The sequence below is a fragment of the Pithys albifrons genome, chromosome 18, assembly GCF_047495875.1.
Source record: "Pithys albifrons albifrons isolate INPA30051 chromosome 18, PitAlb_v1, whole genome shotgun sequence".
Classification (NCBI taxonomy): Eukaryota; Metazoa; Chordata; class Aves; order Passeriformes; family Thamnophilidae; genus Pithys; species Pithys albifrons.
Genome location: NC_092475.1, coordinates 2,260,788 through 2,280,269, shown reverse-complemented (window position 1 = coordinate 2,280,269; position 19,482 = coordinate 2,260,788). Strand labels below are relative to the sequence as shown.

The following is a 19,482-nucleotide window of genomic DNA, read 5'->3' as shown; positions in this document are numbered from 1 at the left end:
GTCAAGCTGGAAAAGCGGGATGGAGAGCGCGGAAAAAAAGAACTTCCCTGACCGGGAATCGAACCCGGGCCGCGGCGGTGAGAGCGCCGAATCCTAACCACTAGACCACCAGGGAGCGATACAAGTGAGTCGTCCTCGCCGCATTCCAGGCGGAGCCGCCGCGGCCGGGCAGGGACAGCGACAGCGACAGCGGAGCTGTGACAGAATCGGGGAATGCGGCGACACGGGACTATAGAGTTGTGACACACGCACCGAGCGCTGCGGAGCTGGCACAGCGGGCAGGGGCTGCGCTACAAGGGTCAGGGGCTGTGACACAGGGACCGGGGCTGCGGTGGCACCGGGGCTGTGACACGGGGACCGGGAGCTGCGGTGGCATCGGGGTGGTGGCACAGGGGCTGTGACACGGGGGCTGTGGCACACGGACCGGAGGTTGCGGTGGCACCGGGGCTGTGACACGGGGACCGGGAGCTGCGGTGGCACCGGGGCTGTGACACGGGGACCGGGAGCTGCGGTGGCATCGGGGTGGTGGCACAGGGGCTGTGACACGGGGGCTGTGGCACAGGGACCGGGGGCTGCGGTGGCATCGGGGCTGTGACACCGGGGCTATGGCACAGGGAGCGGAGGCTGCGGTGGCATCGTGGTTATGGCACAGGGGCTGTGGCACAGGGACCGGGGGCTGCGGTGGCACCGGGGCGGTGGCACAGGGGCTGTGGCACAGGGATCGGGGCTGCGATGGCACAGGGGACATCCCCAGCACATCGCCCCTGTGCCGCAGTGCTGGGGGTTCCCTGCCTTGGTGGTGCTTGACCGACGCTCAGCCCTTCGCCAATTCCCTTTAATGAACAAACGAGCGCTTGCAATTAGAGCAAAGCAGGGGCTTTTAAGCACATGAGTCTGTCTTTCCCAGTTGCTCAAGTTTCCTGGTGCTCCTGGCTCTTTCCCAGGGGATGCGGCTGTTTCCCAGTGTTGGGTAAAAGCCCGACTTCCACCCATCCAGTGCAGGTGCCCCTGGAGTGGTGACCCCAGTGCCAGTGCAGGGACACTTGTTCCAGTTATCCCTCCTGTCACTCCAACATGGCCCTGCTGGCATTTGTGGCCTCTCTGTGCAGCCCTAATGGCCTTTCCCGTCTGCTGCCTCTGACTCACATTTTTAAGAAATGAACGATGATGGATCCCATTTGCCAACAGAGTCATCGCCATGAATCACATGCCCTCTCCTTGCTCAGGATCCATCCTCAGCCCACCCCCAGCACCAGTGTTCCAGAGGACTCCTGGGACCTCCCATCCTCCAACACTGACCTTGCATCGTGTCTGCACCCAAGAAGAGATGCTGAGCCCACCTCAGCACCCACAGGGATGCAGCGAGTGGGTCCAGGCTCGGCTCTGGACACTGCTCAGTCAGCCAGGGACAGGAACAGGATCCCAGTGCTGCAGTGGTTGTGCAAACCCTTCCATGAACAGAAATGTCAAATTCCTTTAGGAATGTTTGCTGCAGTTTCAGCTGAGGGTCGAGACAATTTCCAGGAGGGAAAAGTGGCTCCTTCCAGCTTTTTGCAATTAGTTGCTTTTCGATTCTCCTCCTTATCTGCTTGTTCCCACTTTATGGGATGGAGCAATCCAGTTTCCCTCTACCTTTGACATTCTGGGTGATGCACCTGCACCTCATGCTCCTCTGCCAAAGTTGTCCCATCTTTGGGCATGGGTGCCCTCCCTGTCACATTAGTGGAAGTTTCCTTTTGATGGCACAGGAATTCCAGTGCCCTGCACTGGACTTTCCCAAACTCTCCTTTCCTTCTCAGCCCAAAGGAACACGGGCGTTTGCAGCCACAAGAGCTGCCAGGAGCACACTTAGAAGGCAGGAAGTGACAAAACCCCTGCCAAGCCTGTAATCAGGAAGGAAGGTTTGATTGTCCTTCCTGCAAAACCCAAGATCCCTGACTGGAAGGGACTGGGGAGGTGGGGAACACCCCTGAGGCTCTGACAGCCCCAGCTCCACAGCCTGGGCTCTCCAAGCATCATCTCTCCTCCAGGATTCAATCTTGTACCACCCCCTCTGTTCTTCCCCCCAGTTGCAGAGATGTAGCTTTACTTACTGAAGTCAAGTAGTGAAAAGACCTCTAACTATCAAAACAAACACTCAAACCTCACAAAACCAAACCCAAGCCCTCAGCACCAAGCAGATGCCTCAAGCCTAGCCAGGCATCCTTCCTCTGAGAACAGCACACTGAGCATCTCTGCTGGCCTCTCTCACAACCCATTGCCTGCTCTTCACTGCCCTTTTAAACTCGAGAGAGAGCAGCTCCAGCTCCAGCCATCCATGCACTGCTCCCACCCCGTGCCGAGCTGTTTGACTGCCAGAGCTTCCAAGAGGTGACGGATTCCCAGAGGTTTCACTGTCAAGCTGTGCCAGCACCACAGCTGCAGCTTTTCCACGTTAGGAGTTTCTCCAGCCTCAGCTCCCACTGCCAAGGTTACTGCTGGGACTGCAGTCCCACGCTCCCAGCTCAGGAAAACAGCACTAGGAAGCTCAAGGTTCACCTGCAGCACCAGTGGTGAAGGGAGAAAGGTGATGGAGCTTGGAGCTGCCCAGCCCAGGACACAGGCAGAGCTCAGGCACCAGCTTGGGAACCATGTCTGGCATCTTGAAAATGAAACATCAGACTGTAAATATTATTTAGTACATTCCTTCACGAGAAAGCATCTGGAGAGCCCACAGACAACAATCCAGAGGAATAGGTTGGAATATTTCAGTTGCTTCTTGCCTCAGGCTGCTGCAGGCAGTTGGCATTTACCTGACAAGATCATAACACCAAAGAGCAGAGTTCAGTGCTGTTAGACAGAACAGACAATGACATTCACCTCATTTTCTCCCAAAGGAATCCTTTATTGACAAGTTTCCTCAACTTTATCTTAAAGAGAAACAGTTCCATACCCAAGCTCCCACAGTCCCCGTTTCACTGGCTCCATTCCCACAGGAAGGCCAGTTCCAGTCAAACAAGGAGCTCCAGTGAACAACACTCTACACTCCACCTATGGCCTAGTACATCTGCCCACTAACATTTCAACCTGTGTCCCCAGGTCTGCAAAGGGAGGGGAGCAGGGGTGGGGGAAATGGATATTAACCAAATCAGTGTCAAAACTTGCTTCTCTAAAGGGTCAGAGACAGTTCGGTCCCTCACAGGTGATAAACCACTAAAACTACCCAGATATGTACAGAAGTCTAAAGACCTGAGTAAGTCCCATTTCGCCTCTAAGGCACAGAATTGCTCACTCTAGGTATTTCTATGTGGAGGCACTAGAACAAGATCACGCCTCTAGAAGAAAACTTGGAATTTGTCAGCTCCTGAGCAATGAAGTTGGACATCAAAAGAGAAAAACATCCAGTCCCTTGGGGGACTGGGTGAGCTCCGTGACTCTCTGCCAGTTATGTAAACCAAAATTAGAGCTGGGGCTTTCAACTGAGAACCCATCCAGTCACAGCCAGATGTACCAGCTGGAGGAGCCCTCGGAGAGCAGAGTCGGGTCCCTCCAATGGTATCCATATTCCAGCCTCCAGAAATTCCTCCTCTGAGAACGAAGGCATAAGCTGAGAAGGGAGAAGCAAGTTTCATACACTCGGGAAACAGAGTGCACCACTGAATTTAACACAAGAACTGGCTTTATAAGCATGCTACGACTGCAGGATGCAAAACTCCAGTGCCAACAACCAGCTTTAGAAACCTTGCAGTCTTCTCTACAGAAAACAAACCATAAACAAGTAAAGCGTAAGTGATGTAAGGCTTGCAATTCAGCTTCAGAGTCCAAGGGAGCATTGCCCTAATATGATGCCAAAGCTCTTTTTTTTTGTCTGTTTTTAAGCTTTATTTCTTTAAAGTTCATTGCATTTAAAAATAAAGATTCTTAGTTTTGTTAAAGCTAGAGCATTAGTGTAACAACGAGGCAGCTGCTAAGTGAAGTTTCCCTTTTGGGAGCCCAGAAAAAAAAAATCAACTGTTTACCCCATTTACCAGAGTGCTCCAATGAGAGCCAGAGAAAACAGTAATGGGAGAAGCCTGGGAGCATCCAGAGTAGCTGCATGGCATGTCCCACACAGAGAGCAGAGCCAGAAGCTACAGCTAAAGGTGCTTAAGCACACACTTGGCTTCTCCAGTAACTGCCCTCCTCGTGCTTCTCAGGGCCATGATCTGCTCCAGGCCGTCAGACAAGGGAAAACTGGTTTTATCTATAGCAGTGACATTTCTGAGCTACTGTAAGGAAACTCCAGCTTACACGCTCTCCCAAAAGGACAGCAGTGATACATTTAATCTACAAACTTTAGTGTAAAATATTATTTGTGTACAAAACTTTGCATTCTCTTTTTTTGACTTGGATCCAGCAGCAGTGTCTATGAATGAAGGATGGATCTCTCCTGACTGGCTCTCAGCCCCTTCTTGGATTGCCATGTTGTTGCTGTGGTGAAGGTTTGGGAGGGAGGGGGCTCTTCCAGTTGTGCACAGCCGTGCAAAGCCACATCCAGGCCTAGAAAGGAGCGTTGTCTTGTGGAGGTTTGTCCCCAGCTCCCGAGGGGGAGTGCAGGCTGTCAGTGCTGTTCTCCCTGCTGCCCACCACCCTGGACTGGAAGGAGAGAAGAGAGTGAGGATAACAATAAAGCAGCACTGGGAATACCAAGTCCATTCCCCTTTGTCAAGGTCACCTACTGCAGCCAAGACTTCACATATCTGAGAGGCCATTTGCCCGAAAACTAGTCAATGAGAAAAACATTGCAGAAATTAAAGTTTCTGCACAAGGCTTCATACTGTGTGTTTACAAGACAAAGCAGACTGTACCTTTATGGTCCCAACTCTATCTTCAAAGGACTTGAAGGTTGCAGAATTCCTAAGAGAAAGAAGAGAGGAGAGAAAAAAAAAACAACAAATCAAGACAAGTTAGTTCTTAATGATATCAAATGGCACAGCGTGACTGGGCTCTGTGGCCATTCCCCTGCAGTGACACCAGTACCCAAGAACACTTCAGCTCCTCACAGCCTTTGGCAAGGATCTCCCAGGCACACCAGGCAAGAACACCACATACAAACTCTGGAGGACAACATTTAGACCACGTGCAATCCACTCAATTGCTTAAACTAAAATCTTGAGGGAAACAAGTCCTAGACCACCAGGGAACCAAGGCAGGGTAAGTAGAGAAGAAACCAGCTCTTAGTTTTACAAGGCTTTTGACTAAAAACATCTTGTTTTAAATAATGGAAAGGGAAAGCTGAGAAGGTTTAAAACAAAGGCTTTGGTTTCCCATATCACATCCCATGGGTGGGAAGCGGAAGAGCCATATGCCTGCACCTATCAGCAGTTTTATTTCTACAGGAGTGATCATTTGCATCAGGAAATGCTCATGAAAACCACGGCGTAATAAATTAATCAGAGCATTTCATATTTCTAGCAAAGAAAACCAGGTCAATTGTTTGACAACCCAACAAGCTGCTTTGCTGGCAAAGGGTTTCAGGGAGAGCTCTGCACTGAAGCTTCCAGAGCAGGCAATTACTCAGAGAGCTGCTCCCCCGGGCCAGGCTGCAGGAGCGCTGCGAGATGACTCGTCTCATCTCAGTTATTTTTGTTCCAAGGAATCACTTTGTATTTGCAGCCATAAAATAACCTCCCTTGATCTGGAATGGGGATGAACGAGAGAGGTTCTGCAGGCCTTGTCCAGCCCTGGCAGTCATTTGTCCTGCAAGGAGATCACCACCTAAGGCACCACAAGGGAAGCCTAAGAAGGACACTGAGAGTCCAGGATGGAGACAGAGGGTTCTAGTTAAGATTCATCTTGGCATTAACAATGGCCACATTGTACATGGTGAGAGAATTGTAATCCTGCCCTTCAGCTGTGAATTTCAACCAGACCTGGGTACAGGTGCAACACTGCACTTAGTCCAAGAACAACACAGGTGCCAATAACCACAAGAGATAACAGGTAAACCCCCCCTTGAACAGTCAGACCTCAGGCTGTGGTTAATCCATGCTCAGAGCAGGGGCTGCTCAAGGGGAGAACCAGTTGCACAAATCAGAACAAACCCACCAGCAGTGATGGAGGCAGCTGTACCCCCCAGCCCCCCTCAGGAGACACAGGTTGGTGCTACATTACCTCATGGCTGGCATACTTATGGAGTGGCGAATGGAGTAGCTGCTGCTCGGAAGCGTTTGGGACAAGGAGGGAAAAGTTAGAGACAACTTTACACTGACACCGTGCAAAAGGAGCACAACCCTGGGTTTGAAGCCCTCACTGTCCACAAACAGGCTGTGGACAACCCAAGTGGGAGAAGCCATGCCCTCTTCCCCTTATTTAATAATTGCAGCCCAGAATTTACATTTCCAGATACAGGACAGCAAATATTTAACTGCAACTGTGATACAAAAGTCAGTCCCAGGGCACTGGTTTGTGGTATAACTTCTCAATCTGTGTCAAAAGTATAGGCAAGGCTTAAATAACCAGCTACCCTTTAAGGTCTGCAAGGGCCTGGCACAGAAACAAATGCTCTTTCAGAGCCTTAAGGAGTATCTTACCTAAGGGAATGCGAGATGGAGTGAGCCCTGGGAGAGGCCACGGGCAGCAGAGAGAAAAAGGAAGCAACGGTCAGAAACCTGTGCAGAGCTAAACACTAAACACAGGGACACAGTCACAGAATCATGGGACAGCAAAGTCAACTACCCAGGAGAAAAACTCTCAAAATACATCACAGAAGCAAGAAAAAACAATGGTGTTCATTGACTCAAGGCAAGCAGAGATGTTTTCCAAAGAGCAGTAACAGCAGCTCCAGCAACTTAAGAGCCAGGGTGCTGGGGAGGGGAAGGAGTGGGTGTGCAACAGCAAAACAAAACATTTCCTATTCCCATCCATTGCTTTCACATGTTTGTTTTAAGCACTTTTTCTTTTCTAAATTGAAGGTTCTACCAAGCACCAGCTAAATTGGTAGAGATATTTCCTTCCCCCAAATCCCACACGGTCTCTCATGCAAAGACAGCATTGCTTGGACTTCTGGGGAGAACTTGTCTAAGGGCGACCTGCAATGGAAACCTGCACATTATCTTGCCAAGCCTGCAAATCTCAAATTTACAGCTCAGAGAACAAATGCACAGCCTAATAAAGTCAAGATTAAAGGTATCATGTTTACCCCATAACCTGGTTGCCCATTTTTAGGTTGGGATTCTGAAATGCAGGAGCATCTCAGCAGTCTGAAACAACAGACCAAGGTTTCCTACTTCTGTTAGTAAGATTATCATGAAGCTCTAAAGGAGCTTCTCCTGCCAGAACAGTGTTTTATTCCATGTAAATATAACTTTTGTCTCTGTAGCAGGAAGCAGTCATGGCAAGCTGGATGTGAAGTACTTGGCAAGGAGTACAAGGGCTTTTCCTGACAGGCAGAGCAAAGATGTTGGGCTCTGTGGTTTCATTTCCCCATGCATCCAAGTCAGCTCTTTGGCTGGGCAGACTCCTTGAAATGCTGCCTTTGCATGTGAAATAAATTGTCTTTCTACTGACTGTTGCTTAAAGGAGAACAACACAGATAACACATCCATGCACCGAGCTGCTCTAAGCAACACCACAAGCACTTGCTTTGCTTGTTCAGTGTCTTGGCCTGGACCCACCAATAACCCTTTTCCTCCTTTAAAATTCTGGGATTTTCAAGTTAAAGGATTTAAAGTTTGCATTAATTCAGGAATTTGCAGGTACTTTTGGGATCAGGCTAACACTGCATAATGAATTTGCTTGTAGCATTACATACAGCAGCAAACTTCATCAGAGTGGTGGACACAAACCCACAAAGCAACAAAAAGAAAACACTTCAATTGTGCAGTTCACTGGAACCAGTAAAATGCAGGAACAGAATGTCTAAAAGCCAATTTATTTTTTAACTGTAGGTGGAGATAACAGAAAAGGCTCAACTGGCCAAGATTTGAAACAATCCCACCCACTAAGGTACATTTTCTCCCCTCAAAGCAACCCAATGGAGCCAGCACAAGGTTACATCAACTTCACAAGGTCTCCTTATAATCCACACCCAAAACATTTAAAATTATTTTGACCAGAATACAGCAACCCTAAAGATTTAACCCAGGGGCACATTGCTTGTGTTTAATACCATTTTGGTCCAAGCATTTTAAATGGAATTACACCCACGCCCTCGGGGTATCCGAGGCTCTGTCCCATTCATCAACTTTCCTCCCATTTATCAGCCAGTGAAGGCTGACTAAACAAGGAAATCCCTTCTGTTATCTCAACACTTCCAGTGCTGGAAAATAAACTTGCTTTACAAGTGAATTTGTGGTGTAAGGTGGGAAAAACCCCAGTGTACAGTAACAGAGGTTGCAGTGTAGGCTCCAAGGCCTGTCAGAGATTCTCTGGGAACAGAAATCACTCATTCAGAGCAGTGACCACAGCAACAAAACAGACTTCACTCCTGATCACACATCAGAACACCAGAGTTGCACCTGGCAAGGGTGAACAGTGGGACAGTTCCTGCAGAAACTTATGCTCAGAGTTAAACCTTATTCAGAATCAGAAATAGGAAGACTTGGATGTAGCACAGAAGACAGAAGTCTGTTTATATATGCACACAAAACCCAAAAGTCTTAAAAAAAATCATTACTGTGTTCCCCCACAGGGCCACAAACACAAATCCTGCTGAAGTAACTTTGGCAGGGACTCCCAAGTGGTAAGACAGAAGCTGCCTCTATTTTGTAACACCTCACCCAAGGAATCAGCTATGAAAAGGAATGCAGATATTTAATTTGATGACTGATGCTGAGCAAAACCATTGCTGCAAGAGCCTGGCTGCTTCCTAGGCCAGCTGATTTCATGGCCATTTTTACACAGTGACTGTGCCAGGCCAGCTCTGGCACCAGGAGAGCCCCTCGGTGTCTCCTCCCTCCACCATCTGCTCCTGGCATGGCACAAACCTTTGTGCAGCTGCAGGACCTGCATTCTTCCTGCTAAAGACAACAGGCAGGACCAAGCCTGTCCAAACAGCTCCTGCTGGTGGCAACACTGCTCAGGAGTTCCCTGTTTGCTCCCAAAATGCACCATTCCCACCCCTTTGCTGCAACAGCCTGGCCAGGCTGCAGAAGTCAGGCAGCAAATTTACTTATCAGTTTGGCAAAATGAGTTCCCACCACATCTTGTATCTGAAATCTGCTGTGATCACACGAAAATCTCTTCTTCCAGCCAACTAGGGAGTTTCCAAGAAAAAAAAGTTACAACTTGAATGCTGGAAAAGGTAGGGAGCCAGCTAGTCCTCTGCCAAATTCAGAGCTGTGAGCTACTGAAAACACCAAAAAATCCCCTCCAGGAACACAGTAACCAACTCACTGAGGACAGAACCAGAATAAATCAGGATTGTGTGATCAGAGACCAATAAGTTCTTACCACGTGGATACTCCCAGCCACAGTGGAATAGGAAATTCCCTACAAAGAATGACAGCTACCCATTCAATCCAAGGTCTGATACAGCATGTTAAATATAAACTCTAAGAATCCTTCCTTAGTAACCCAGACAGGCTGGATATTCAAAATTAACTCTCAAATCCAAGAAAACGTGGTCAAGGGATTCTTATTGAAAAATTTGGATGCTGCCATTAGTGGGGAAGCTTAAAGTGCTGAAAAGCAGCTAAATCACCAATTTTAACCTCAAACTTTGTACAGCTGAAAAACTCACAGGGCAAGAACCTCAGGCAGAGGAACCAGCCCCTCCTCCCAGTTTGGAGAGGTTTAAATTTGCAATTACTTCAGTGGTCATCTGCTTAAGGTGACTCAAGATAACCACCACCCATGGGAACAAAGTTTTAATGTTGTCATAATCTTCTGAATCAAGTGGTATTTTCCAACCAACATGCCTGGAAGACACACTGCCCTTTTCCACAGAATGTCACCACACAGGGCCAGAGACCACATGGAATGTGGCATCCACACTTTGCCCTGTCTTAATTCATAACAGAGCACAGGAGGGATGACCCAAAGCAGTAACACTGAGAAAACACAGCTCCATAATCCAGTAAGGAGTGGAAAAGGGAAACTTTATGACTGGTTTCTTACATGTGACATAAAAGCTGCAGTGAAACCATCTGAGAGTAAATGGGAGAAAGCTGCTAAAAATGTTTGGTCAGTTCTTCTAAACCAAAGCAAAGTTAAATCCCTTAGAACAGGTTTTATACCATCAATAAATCCTCAATAAGTGTTTAATTTGTCCTAACCTACAATGCCCAGGGCCACACACAAGGTGGTAGTGCATCAACAGCAATGTGCTGCCAACTAAGCAGAAAAATGAAAATAAGTTATTGTCTAAAGTCTCATTCCTGTTTGAAACCAAGATCAAAGCACTGGAGTGCAAACCAGAAATCTTACCTCATGTCACCAAGCTTCCTGCTGATAACAGAACCTACATTGGAAAGGGCTGCTGAAGTCTTCTGTCCTGCCTGGGAAAGGGTTTCCTGGGTCTTCTTGTAACTAAATAGGAAAAAAACATCATAAACTGAACTAACAGGTTGGATCTGAAAGTGCCCCCCCAGTTCTGGAAAAGTGACCTTGTATTAAAGCAAAGAAGGCAGATTAGTGAGCAGCACTTTCACTCAAAGAGCCACTTCCAGACTTGCATATATCCAAATATTTGATGTTTTTAAAAAACAAACAGTGCAGGATTAATCTTCCCATAAACTCACTTTGCCATTTTGACCATATGTTCCTAAATCTGAAGAACATTTGCAAAAAAACCCCAAAGCAAACCCAACTTTCCACATTGCAGTCTGACACCACAGCACTGTATTTTAACAGCTCTACAACCACCTTTTGGTCTCCTGAGGAAATAAATGTAGGAATTATTCCATACTACCCTTGCAGACTTGAGGCAGTTACAGCATTTCTTGTCATGTCAGATTTTGGAGGAGAGGGGCAAGAGGCAGGACCAATACAGAAAGGAAATGCAGGAGAATCAGCATTATCTCTACAACTGCAGTTTAGAAATAAATTGGTAGAGAAGTTTCCCATCAGTTACCATTAACCACAATAGGTAAGAAGTTTGACAGTTTGTATTTGTCACTGATTATTTGAGTTTATACCCAGGCTGGAGGAGACAGACACTTGAGAACTTTTGTTTCCCTCAGATGAGACTAATCTCTGGAACAAAGATTCTTTGAGCCACTTTCATTAACTGGTTCTCTCTAAACTATTCCACAGTTGGTGATTAACATCTAGATTTATGTCATTCTTGAAACTATAAAGAAAATACTCAGGCTGGAAAATGAGTTCAACATTTGAAGTCGAATTTTTTTATTCAAAATATTTCATCTGAGATTATTTTTTGCCTGATGAGGACATTTAGGAGAAGGGCATTATAAACAGCCTCCCATGCCTGAGCTCCCCCAGCTACAAACACCACGATGAGAGCTGACTTACAGCTCCTTCTCTCCAGACAGAAAAGCAGGGACAGCACCACAGCACCTGAACTGGATTTGAGCAATTCCAATTACAACATGATGGTTTGCTGGGTTTGGGTTTTTGAGACCACAGACAAGCATTTCTGAATAATCACAGAATCACAGACTGTTCTGAGTTGGAAGGGACCCACAAGGATCATTGATGAATGTCCATGAGACTTCTGCAGAGCAGGGCAAAACTGCACCAGCTTTTCCTTCCCTCCTCCTGCTCCTGAAAGAGAATTCCTGCAACCCACATGTTTTTTAGACCAATTCCTCTTGAATTCAGCAAATCCAGAAGAACCTGAGTGTGTTTCAACAGCAAGGCCTCAACACTGCCCCTGCACAGCACAAACCTCTGCACCTCAGGACAATTTAGGAATGAACTGCTCAGCATCAACGCTGCTTGTGCTCAGCCACACCTTCCCACTGCCATCCCTGTGTCTGGGGAGGATCCCACTCCCTGCCTCCAGCAGCCAGGCTGAGCCCTGTCACAGGGTTGGATTTACAGCTGCCTCACAAATATGGAACACCCCATGCTCTCCAGACTCTGCAGTGCTGCCTGCAGGTCTGTTGGCTCTCAGGTCCCACAGCTCAGCCCTGAGCAATGCTTTGCTTTGCCCCCTCAGGAGACACCATCACACCATGCACACCCTACAACCTTCCAGGGATTATGTCCAGGCTCAGCAGATAAAGAGCAGAGATTTTCCAAACGTATTTTCCACACCTGACAGCAGAACCCTCACAGTAACTGCAGATGGAGCACTCGGGTGCTGCTGCCTCTGCCCAAGTGTCCTCCTTCCTCCAGCACAACTATGTGTGCTGGCACAGCAATCCACATCCAGGAAACGACCTGGATTAAATACACAGTTGGAAGGACAAAAAAGCAGCAGCTGGATCAGATGGCCAGCCTAGTTCTGCTCCCACAGCTCCCACACCTACATGTGCAGGAGGCAGAGCCAGGGGGCACAGGGGGTGAGCAGCTCCAACCCAGAACTGCCACCAGCCACACATGTGGAGCTGCATCTGTGACAACCAGGGATCAGCTCACACAAGACTTTAATGCACCTTAAGTACAGCCCTGACCTAGAAGTTGCAACTCTTCTCCTGCAAGCACCATAGCCAGGTTTTCCACAGGTTTAAATCCACAGGCACTCACTTTCTTCCCTTAGCACCAGCACAAAGCACAATGGAATAATCCAAATCTGGGAGTAATAAATAAAAGCTCTCGTTAATACCCTGTCTTACTACAGGCAATTGGCTGTAGCAAAAGCTGCAGAAATGATCTCTGCCCTGTGCTATTCATTCCATGGTATTCCAACATTTCACTGTACCCCTCTCCTGTAAACCCTGACAGGGAAGAGAAACACCTGCACCCCCAAATCCTCCTTTATCCATTAATAGCAGCTCCCTCTCACTTGCTTTTATACAGCAATCACCATTTGAGCTGTCTGGCCAAAAACACAAACCATCTAAGTCATTTTATGTCCTGGTTACAGTGAAATTGGATCTAGGAACAGACTGGGATGGATTTTGCCCTGTCCATGCAGAGGGCAAGTCTGTGGCCAGGAATGGCCACACCAGGAAATTCCACAGCACACAAAAGCACTGGAAGGTCAAGAGTTGGGCCAGTTCAGTCAGGAGCCCTGCTAGTTACAATGCAGAGCAGCTCTGAAACAGGAAAGAGGATTCATTTGCATAAGAAACCCAAGACATATGAATAAAAGCTCATCCTTCTCGAACTTGCCTCTGTGCACTTAGTGAACTTTAGACTTAGAAGCAGTAATTCTGACTGAGTTCTGAAACACTGCTGGAATCTCACCTTTCAATGGCCTCACCTCTCACTTCAAACACCTTGACTGTCACTGCCTGGTGCCAAAGCAAGCAGGAAAACTAACAGTGTCCCAGCTATTCAGGCCCTAAGTGCTCCACAAAATCACATTTCCGCCACATTTCTGGTGCTTATGAAGTACAGGGAAACAGAGACAACCACAAGTTTTCTACTCCAGCAGGCACACCCAGGGAGGAACTCTGATTAAACACCCCTGGAGTCAGCCACACTGTCAGCCAGCATAAAACCCAAGGTCACTCTACTTAGCAAGTGAAATAGTGACAGTTTACAGCTTCTTAATCTAGAGAACAGAAGTTCAAAGTAGACGGGCACACTTGAAAGGTTTTTCTGCTACTTTTTATCTCTGCTCCTCTTTGAACCATCTTAGGAAGAACACTGCCCATTCAAAGGCAGTGCTGATAACCAGCCATTTCATACCCTCTGCAAAGAACAGGAAGAGCTGGCTCACACCTCAGACCCACCTTACCACGGTTTAAAGCAGCCCAGAAAACAGCGACACAACCTCCCTGCTCCCACTGCAGCACTGCAAGGGACTGCCCTACACACTGTGGGAAAGGCACAGTGAGAAGGACAAAGGCCAACTTCCATAATACCCTTCCATAATTTAGTCCAGATAAGAATTTCATTTCAGGCATTTAATAAAAACACATCTAAAAGAGCTTTGCAGTCAACAACTGGAGTAGAAGAGCTGTGAGGTTTAAGCTGGGTGAGTCCAGTTGTGGCCCCAACATGACAGAATAGCTGCTCTGGACACTGCAGCTCTATCTGCTCTCATCAGGTACCACAGCAAAAAAAAACCCAAAAAGCTCCTCCTTTCTGAGAGCACAAGTAGAGGTCAGTTTGGTTATCCCACAGGTTCTCAGCTGAAGGTATAAGGTGTGGCACACAGGTCTCAGCTACCCAGGGGCTTCAGCCAGTTCCTGGGAGCAGGCAGGAATTTGTACAGTATCACTTGGATCACAATGAAATCATTTGAACCTGGGGAAAAGCTCCCTCTCCCAGAAAAGGCATTTATTGGGTTAAAAAAGTGAAAGCTAGAAAAGATAAATATCTAAACAGATCTAGTGAAAGCAGAGGACTGGGAGAAGGGGCACAGCACAGTAGTGGCAGCAGAGTTGGGAAGGCACTTGTTAATGCTGAAGGTTAAGACACTCACGCTTCTGATTGAGTTAATTTTTCATTCCAGTCCTCCAGTGTGCTGCTGGCTGAAAGATATCTACAAACACAAGGGAGGTTAGAGGCAGCACCCAGACCCACTGCAGGTGCTTCTTCTGACACTTTCCACATCATTAGTGACTCTTTACAATTCCAGTATCAGAGACTTCTCTGACAACAGCTTCAGCCTCTCCATTACAGCCAGAAGGAAAAGAGCTGTTTGGGAGGCAGGGAGACACCTGAGCCCCAGTTTCTTTTATTTAAGTATGTTCAAATACTGAGCACAAAGAAACAAAGCTTGCAGTTCAGAAGGTGTCAAGAATTGAAAGACTTTGCATCTTCTGCTCCCTTCCTACCTGCTGTGTGGCAGCTCTCTATTAAAAGCACAGGGCAGTGAACTGAGCTCAAGGCCAAAAAAATGTGACTGCCACACTTTTGTTTTCTAATCTTCAGAAATTGTGTTTCTCTACCCACAAAACACCACCTTAGGGGCTGTGGGAACTAACACTGGAGCTACAAAACATACACAAGCACTACAGAACGTGGCTGCTCCCAGCTCAGAGGAGGGGACGTATCACAGGCAGTTCACATCACTCAGAATTCACTCGCCCCAACCACATCAGTGCCACCTTGCCTAAGGATGGGATGCTCCCAATCCACATTTCCCTCTTAGCTAAACTATCATCTCCTTCAACACAAGGCAGAGAGAGAGAAATTTCAGTGCAGAAAACATTAAAGGGCTCCCTTAGGTCCAGCTGTGCAGCAGGAATCAGTGACTCACGTCTAACATGAACAGAGGTCTGATATAATTGGATACACAGCAAAGACTAACATCCATGGCTTTCTAGTGCTGGCATCAGGAGAAGGTTCACACATCAATGCAGAAGACTCAGAAGCTCAGGAACATGCTGGCAGTTGCACAGGCCCTGCTTTAAACTACAAGGAAACACCTCCAGCCCCTTCTCTCACAGGTGGCCCTACAGAAAGGCAAGAGTCAAACTGATTCCTACCACACCTGACATGAGAACAGAAATAGTTTCACAGTAAAGACTGAGGTTCACTAATAAGACATCTGAAAACAACACAGTAACCCACCAATTACCAGCTGAAGGGAAACTGTGGTTAAATTTTTGTCCCCTCTTTTTTTATATATAAAATGTGGTCTGGTAACTGATTGGAATTTTTCTTCTGCAAAAGCAAGACCATGGGAGAGAGGATGGCAGTGGCATTTCCTCATCTCTTCTGCAACTGAGGGATGTTTCTAGCTGGAAGCCAGGCATGCTGTAAGGAGCAATCCTGCTTCACGAGGCTTCCAGCTCCCAACCAAGCCCTGATGCCTGTGAGAACAAGGAGCAGCACAAACTGGGAAAGGCAGCAAGGAGCAAGGAGGTGATGCTGAGGAGCCCGAGGCACTCACAAGTCAGACTGTGTCACTTTGTCATTCCACTCTCCAAGTTTCTCAGATGTTTTCACATAACTAGAAACAGAAAGTGTTAATGAATATAACTTTAATATTCATTTTTTTAGAAGACAATGACACAGATTTCAGTGACAAAGGAATAACAGAAATGGGGCAGGGATGGAGGAGGGAAGATGAGGAAAAGGGAAAGAATAAACAGTGAGATGAACAGCTCAGTGATCTGCTCTGCAGTATGGCTGTCAGTAACTCCAAATCCCAGTTAAATCAGAGATTTTTTAGCCTGAATAAAGTCTCTATGGGCACCCAGAGCCTCTGACCCCCCACTGCAGGGTGGAACTTACCTCTTGGACTCCACTTTTGGTGCTGTCAGGGCACAGCAGTGACCAAACCCTTAATGCCACCTCAGCGAGTCAGTCTCACTTCACACCTTCTTTAGGCAGAGACGACTCTGATAATGCACATTAATATCACAGAATGTTTCCCAGGAAGTGCAAGCTTTTAATTCAGCCTGTATGACCCAGGAAAAGCTCTGAACTAGCAGAGCTGTGAAACTGCCTGCACTTCCCTCTGAGCCTGAGTTCAGAACAAGGGAGCAGCCACCTCTGCCTCAAAGAATGGGGAGAAATGGGCAAACTGGACCATTATGTGGTGATCCAGATCATTAACACCATGGGAAAGAGCACCTGGCAACAACTTATCCAGATCACAGAGATGGAAGTTCAGTTTACGCAGACATAAAAAAGCAATGATTTTTTTTTCTTAAGTGCCTTTTACTCTATATACCCATCAGAGGAAAAGCCTCCATTCAGTGGGAAAAGCTCTGGAATACTGCTGGGAAGCATCACACAGAATCCTGCTAAAGCACAGGTGAATCACAAGCAGCACTTACGCGTTGGACACTTGCACATCGTGCCAGCTTTTGGACAGGTTTTGCTTCAACCCATCCAGGGGAGTCAGCCCCAGCTTCCTCTTCAGCTCCCCACAGTGTCTCTCTTTAGCTGCCAGAACTTGTCTGAGAGTACCAATTTCTTCTTCAACCTTAGAGAGTGACAGAGGTTTGTCTTAAATCAGAGTTCAGTAAAATTTGGAAATTAAGCCAACTTTCTACATCCCTCAAAAACAGCAAGGTTTTGGTAACATAATTTTAAAAACTGGGAAGAACATCAGGTGCATTCAGAGTGATTCAATTCCCTATGAACTGTACTGGAATGGGAGGCTTACAGATCAAACTTCAACTGGGAAAACACCCAGACAAGTCACTGGAGTGGTGACTTCGTGGCACAAACTCCATTCCCTGTGTTGTAATTTCAACAGTAGATGCAATTCTGTTGCCAAACCTTATTAATGAAGGTTTTATATTTTGATTCTTTTCCTCTGATATCATTAAAGCAGAGTTTCTCCTCAGAGATCTCTCTTACAACACTTCCAAAGCACTCTGCAGATGCTTCCAGGCAGAGAGGGTTCATTTCTACTTCAACTGCAGCTCACCAAGCTCTGTGTGGTCACCCAGAGCATCAAAGTGCCCCCTTGTCAAAATATGCAAGTCAAAGAAACACCACAAGAGTCTCAAAGGAAGGAAAGGACACCAAAAAAGGAGCTGCAATTATCTTCAGCCATGTTTCAGATAAAAATTATTAACTGATCTTTAAACCCAAAAAGGTGCTCAGACTTTGGGGTGGCACATTACAAAGTCTCAGCTCTTTGAAAGCATATTGGCAACCATTTTTGGTGCCTATAAAGTGTAATAAGTATTTAAGAGAAAAAGGGAGGAAAAAACCACTTTAGGTGCTCCATTGTTTCGGTTTCCAAAGGAAAAAAACAGTTTCTTTTGCATAGCATTTGCCTAAAGTGTCTTCTTGCTTCAAATGGAGCTAAAAGCCTACACTAAGCTCATGTGGCATCAAAGCCACTTATTTCCTTCAAGCCCTAAATTAGGCTGTTCTGGGAAAGCACAAACAACACACCACAGCGTTTGAAGTACCTGCCAGCTTTGTGCATTTTAACAATTAGCTGAGAGACCCAAAGGTAACACTATGAAACAAAAAACCACCAACAAAACAACCAGAGCTGCTCCCGTGGCTCCTGTTTGTTCCTTCCCAGCAGAACACAAGTGACAATCCCAGTCCCCCCCGCCCTACCTTGGCAAGCTCCGACCTCAGCTCCTCCTCCTCGGCCAGGGTCAATCCCTCGGGCGCAGCGCTCCGAGCCGCGTTATCCACGGGCACGTCCGTCATGGCATCGGCCAGCAGACCTTTGTTGGGAGAGTTAAGGTTGATATCTGTCACAGACAAGGAGCAGAGGGCACTCAATAAGCAGCCGGCGCGTTATGCAAAGCAGGGGCCGTGGGATGGGAGGGGGGAAAGGGGAAGAGAAACCTAAAAAGCCTAAAAACCTGCCCCTGGACTTTCCCACACGAGCATCTCTGGAATCCACAGCGGCATCTCCGGGCAGGACCGGCACCGGGGCTGGGACAGCACCGGGGAGAGGGGGGGAAAGTCCGGGGGGGGGAACGAGCCCGGGGATGGGGAACGAGGCTGGGATGGGGAATGAGCCTGGGAATGGGGAACGAGGCTGGGAATGGGGAACGAGCCTGGGGATGGGGAACGAGCTTGGGAATGGGGAACGAGGCTGGGAATGGGGAACGAGCTTGGGGATGGGGAATGAGGCTGGGAATGGGGAACGAGCCTGGGAATGGGGAACGAGCTTGGGATGGGGAACGAGCTTGGGAATGGGGAACGAGGCTGGGAATGGGGAACGAGCTTGGGAATGGGGAACGAGCCTGGGAATGGGGAACGAGCCTGGGAACGAGGAACGAGCTTGGGATGGGGAATGAGCCTGGGAATGGGGAATGAAGCTGGGAATGAGGAACGAGCCTGGGAATGAGGAACGAGCCTGGGGGTCGGGAACGAGCCCGGCGGGGAGAGAGCAGAGCCGCGGCTCGCGGAGCGACCCCCGGGGCTGCTGTCCGTCCCCGGGGCCGCTGTCCATCCCCGGGGCCGCTGTCCATCCCCGGGGCCGCTGTCCATTCTGGGCCCGCTGTCCATCCCCGGGCCCGCTGTCCATCCCCGGGCCCGCTGTCCATCGCGGGGGCCGTTGCCCATCCCCGGGGCCGCGCCCACCGCCGGGGCCGCGTCCCGCATCATGGCAGCGGCACCTCCCGCTCCCGACACCCCCCGGCCCAAGCCAAGCGGGCCCCGCAGCCCCGCTGTGTTCCCCCGGGCCGTACCCTGGTTCGCGCTCTCCATGGCGGCCCCAGGCCCGTCCTGCCGCCGCCGCCGCCACCGCCCCCGGTGACGCGCTCAGAGCGCGCCGCCCGCCCGTTCCGGGGAGGGTCGCGGGCACTGCGCGTCACCCGGCGCGTCGCCACGGTGACAGTGACACGTGTGTGTGTGTCACTGTGTGTGTGTGTCACTGTGTGTGTCACTCTGTGTGTGTCACTGTGTGTGTGTGTGTGTGTCACTGTGTGTGTGTGTCACCGTGTGTGTCACTGTGTGTGTCACTCTGTGTGTGTGTCACTGTGTGTGTGTCACTGTGTGTGTGTCACCGTGTGTGTGTCACCGTGTGTGTCACTCTATGTGTGTCACTCTGTGTGTCACGTGTGT

At 48.4% G+C, this 19,482-nt stretch overlaps 1 protein-coding gene and 1 non-coding gene across 9 annotated transcripts; both read right to left on the bottom strand.

The window, feature by feature from the left end:
• Positions 1 to 43: 43 nt before the first annotated feature.
• TRNAE-CUC (transfer RNA glutamic acid (anticodon CUC)) lies at positions 44 to 115 on the bottom strand. Its single transcript has one exon. It is a non-coding gene; the product is annotated as a tRNA-Glu (tRNA).
• Positions 116 to 2,860: 2,745 nt separating this feature from the next.
• TPD52L2 (TPD52 like 2) lies at positions 2,861 to 19,198 on the bottom strand. 8 transcript variants are annotated; one of them, XM_071572604.1, is made up of 10 exons: positions 19,107 to 19,198; positions 18,019 to 18,158; positions 16,770 to 16,918; positions 15,878 to 15,937; positions 14,462 to 14,521; positions 10,387 to 10,488; positions 6,552 to 6,578; positions 6,133 to 6,174; positions 4,827 to 4,875; positions 2,861 to 4,614 (listed from the first exon to the last, which is right to left on the bottom strand). In XM_071572604.1, exons 1-10 carry the CDS (start codon positions 19,123 to 19,125, stop codon positions 4,519 to 4,521), a joined length of 744 nt encoding a protein of 247 aa, XP_071428705.1. In that variant the 5' UTR covers positions 19,126 to 19,198; the 3' UTR covers positions 2,861 to 4,518. The 8 variants fall into 8 exon arrangements, with proteins under 8 accessions (XP_071428705.1, XP_071428706.1, XP_071428708.1 ...); XM_071572605.1 differs by having other exon boundaries at positions 18,019 to 18,131; positions 19,107 to 19,190; XM_071572607.1 differs by lacking the exon at positions 14,462 to 14,521.
• Between the last annotated feature and the right edge of the window lie 284 nt (positions 19,199 to 19,482).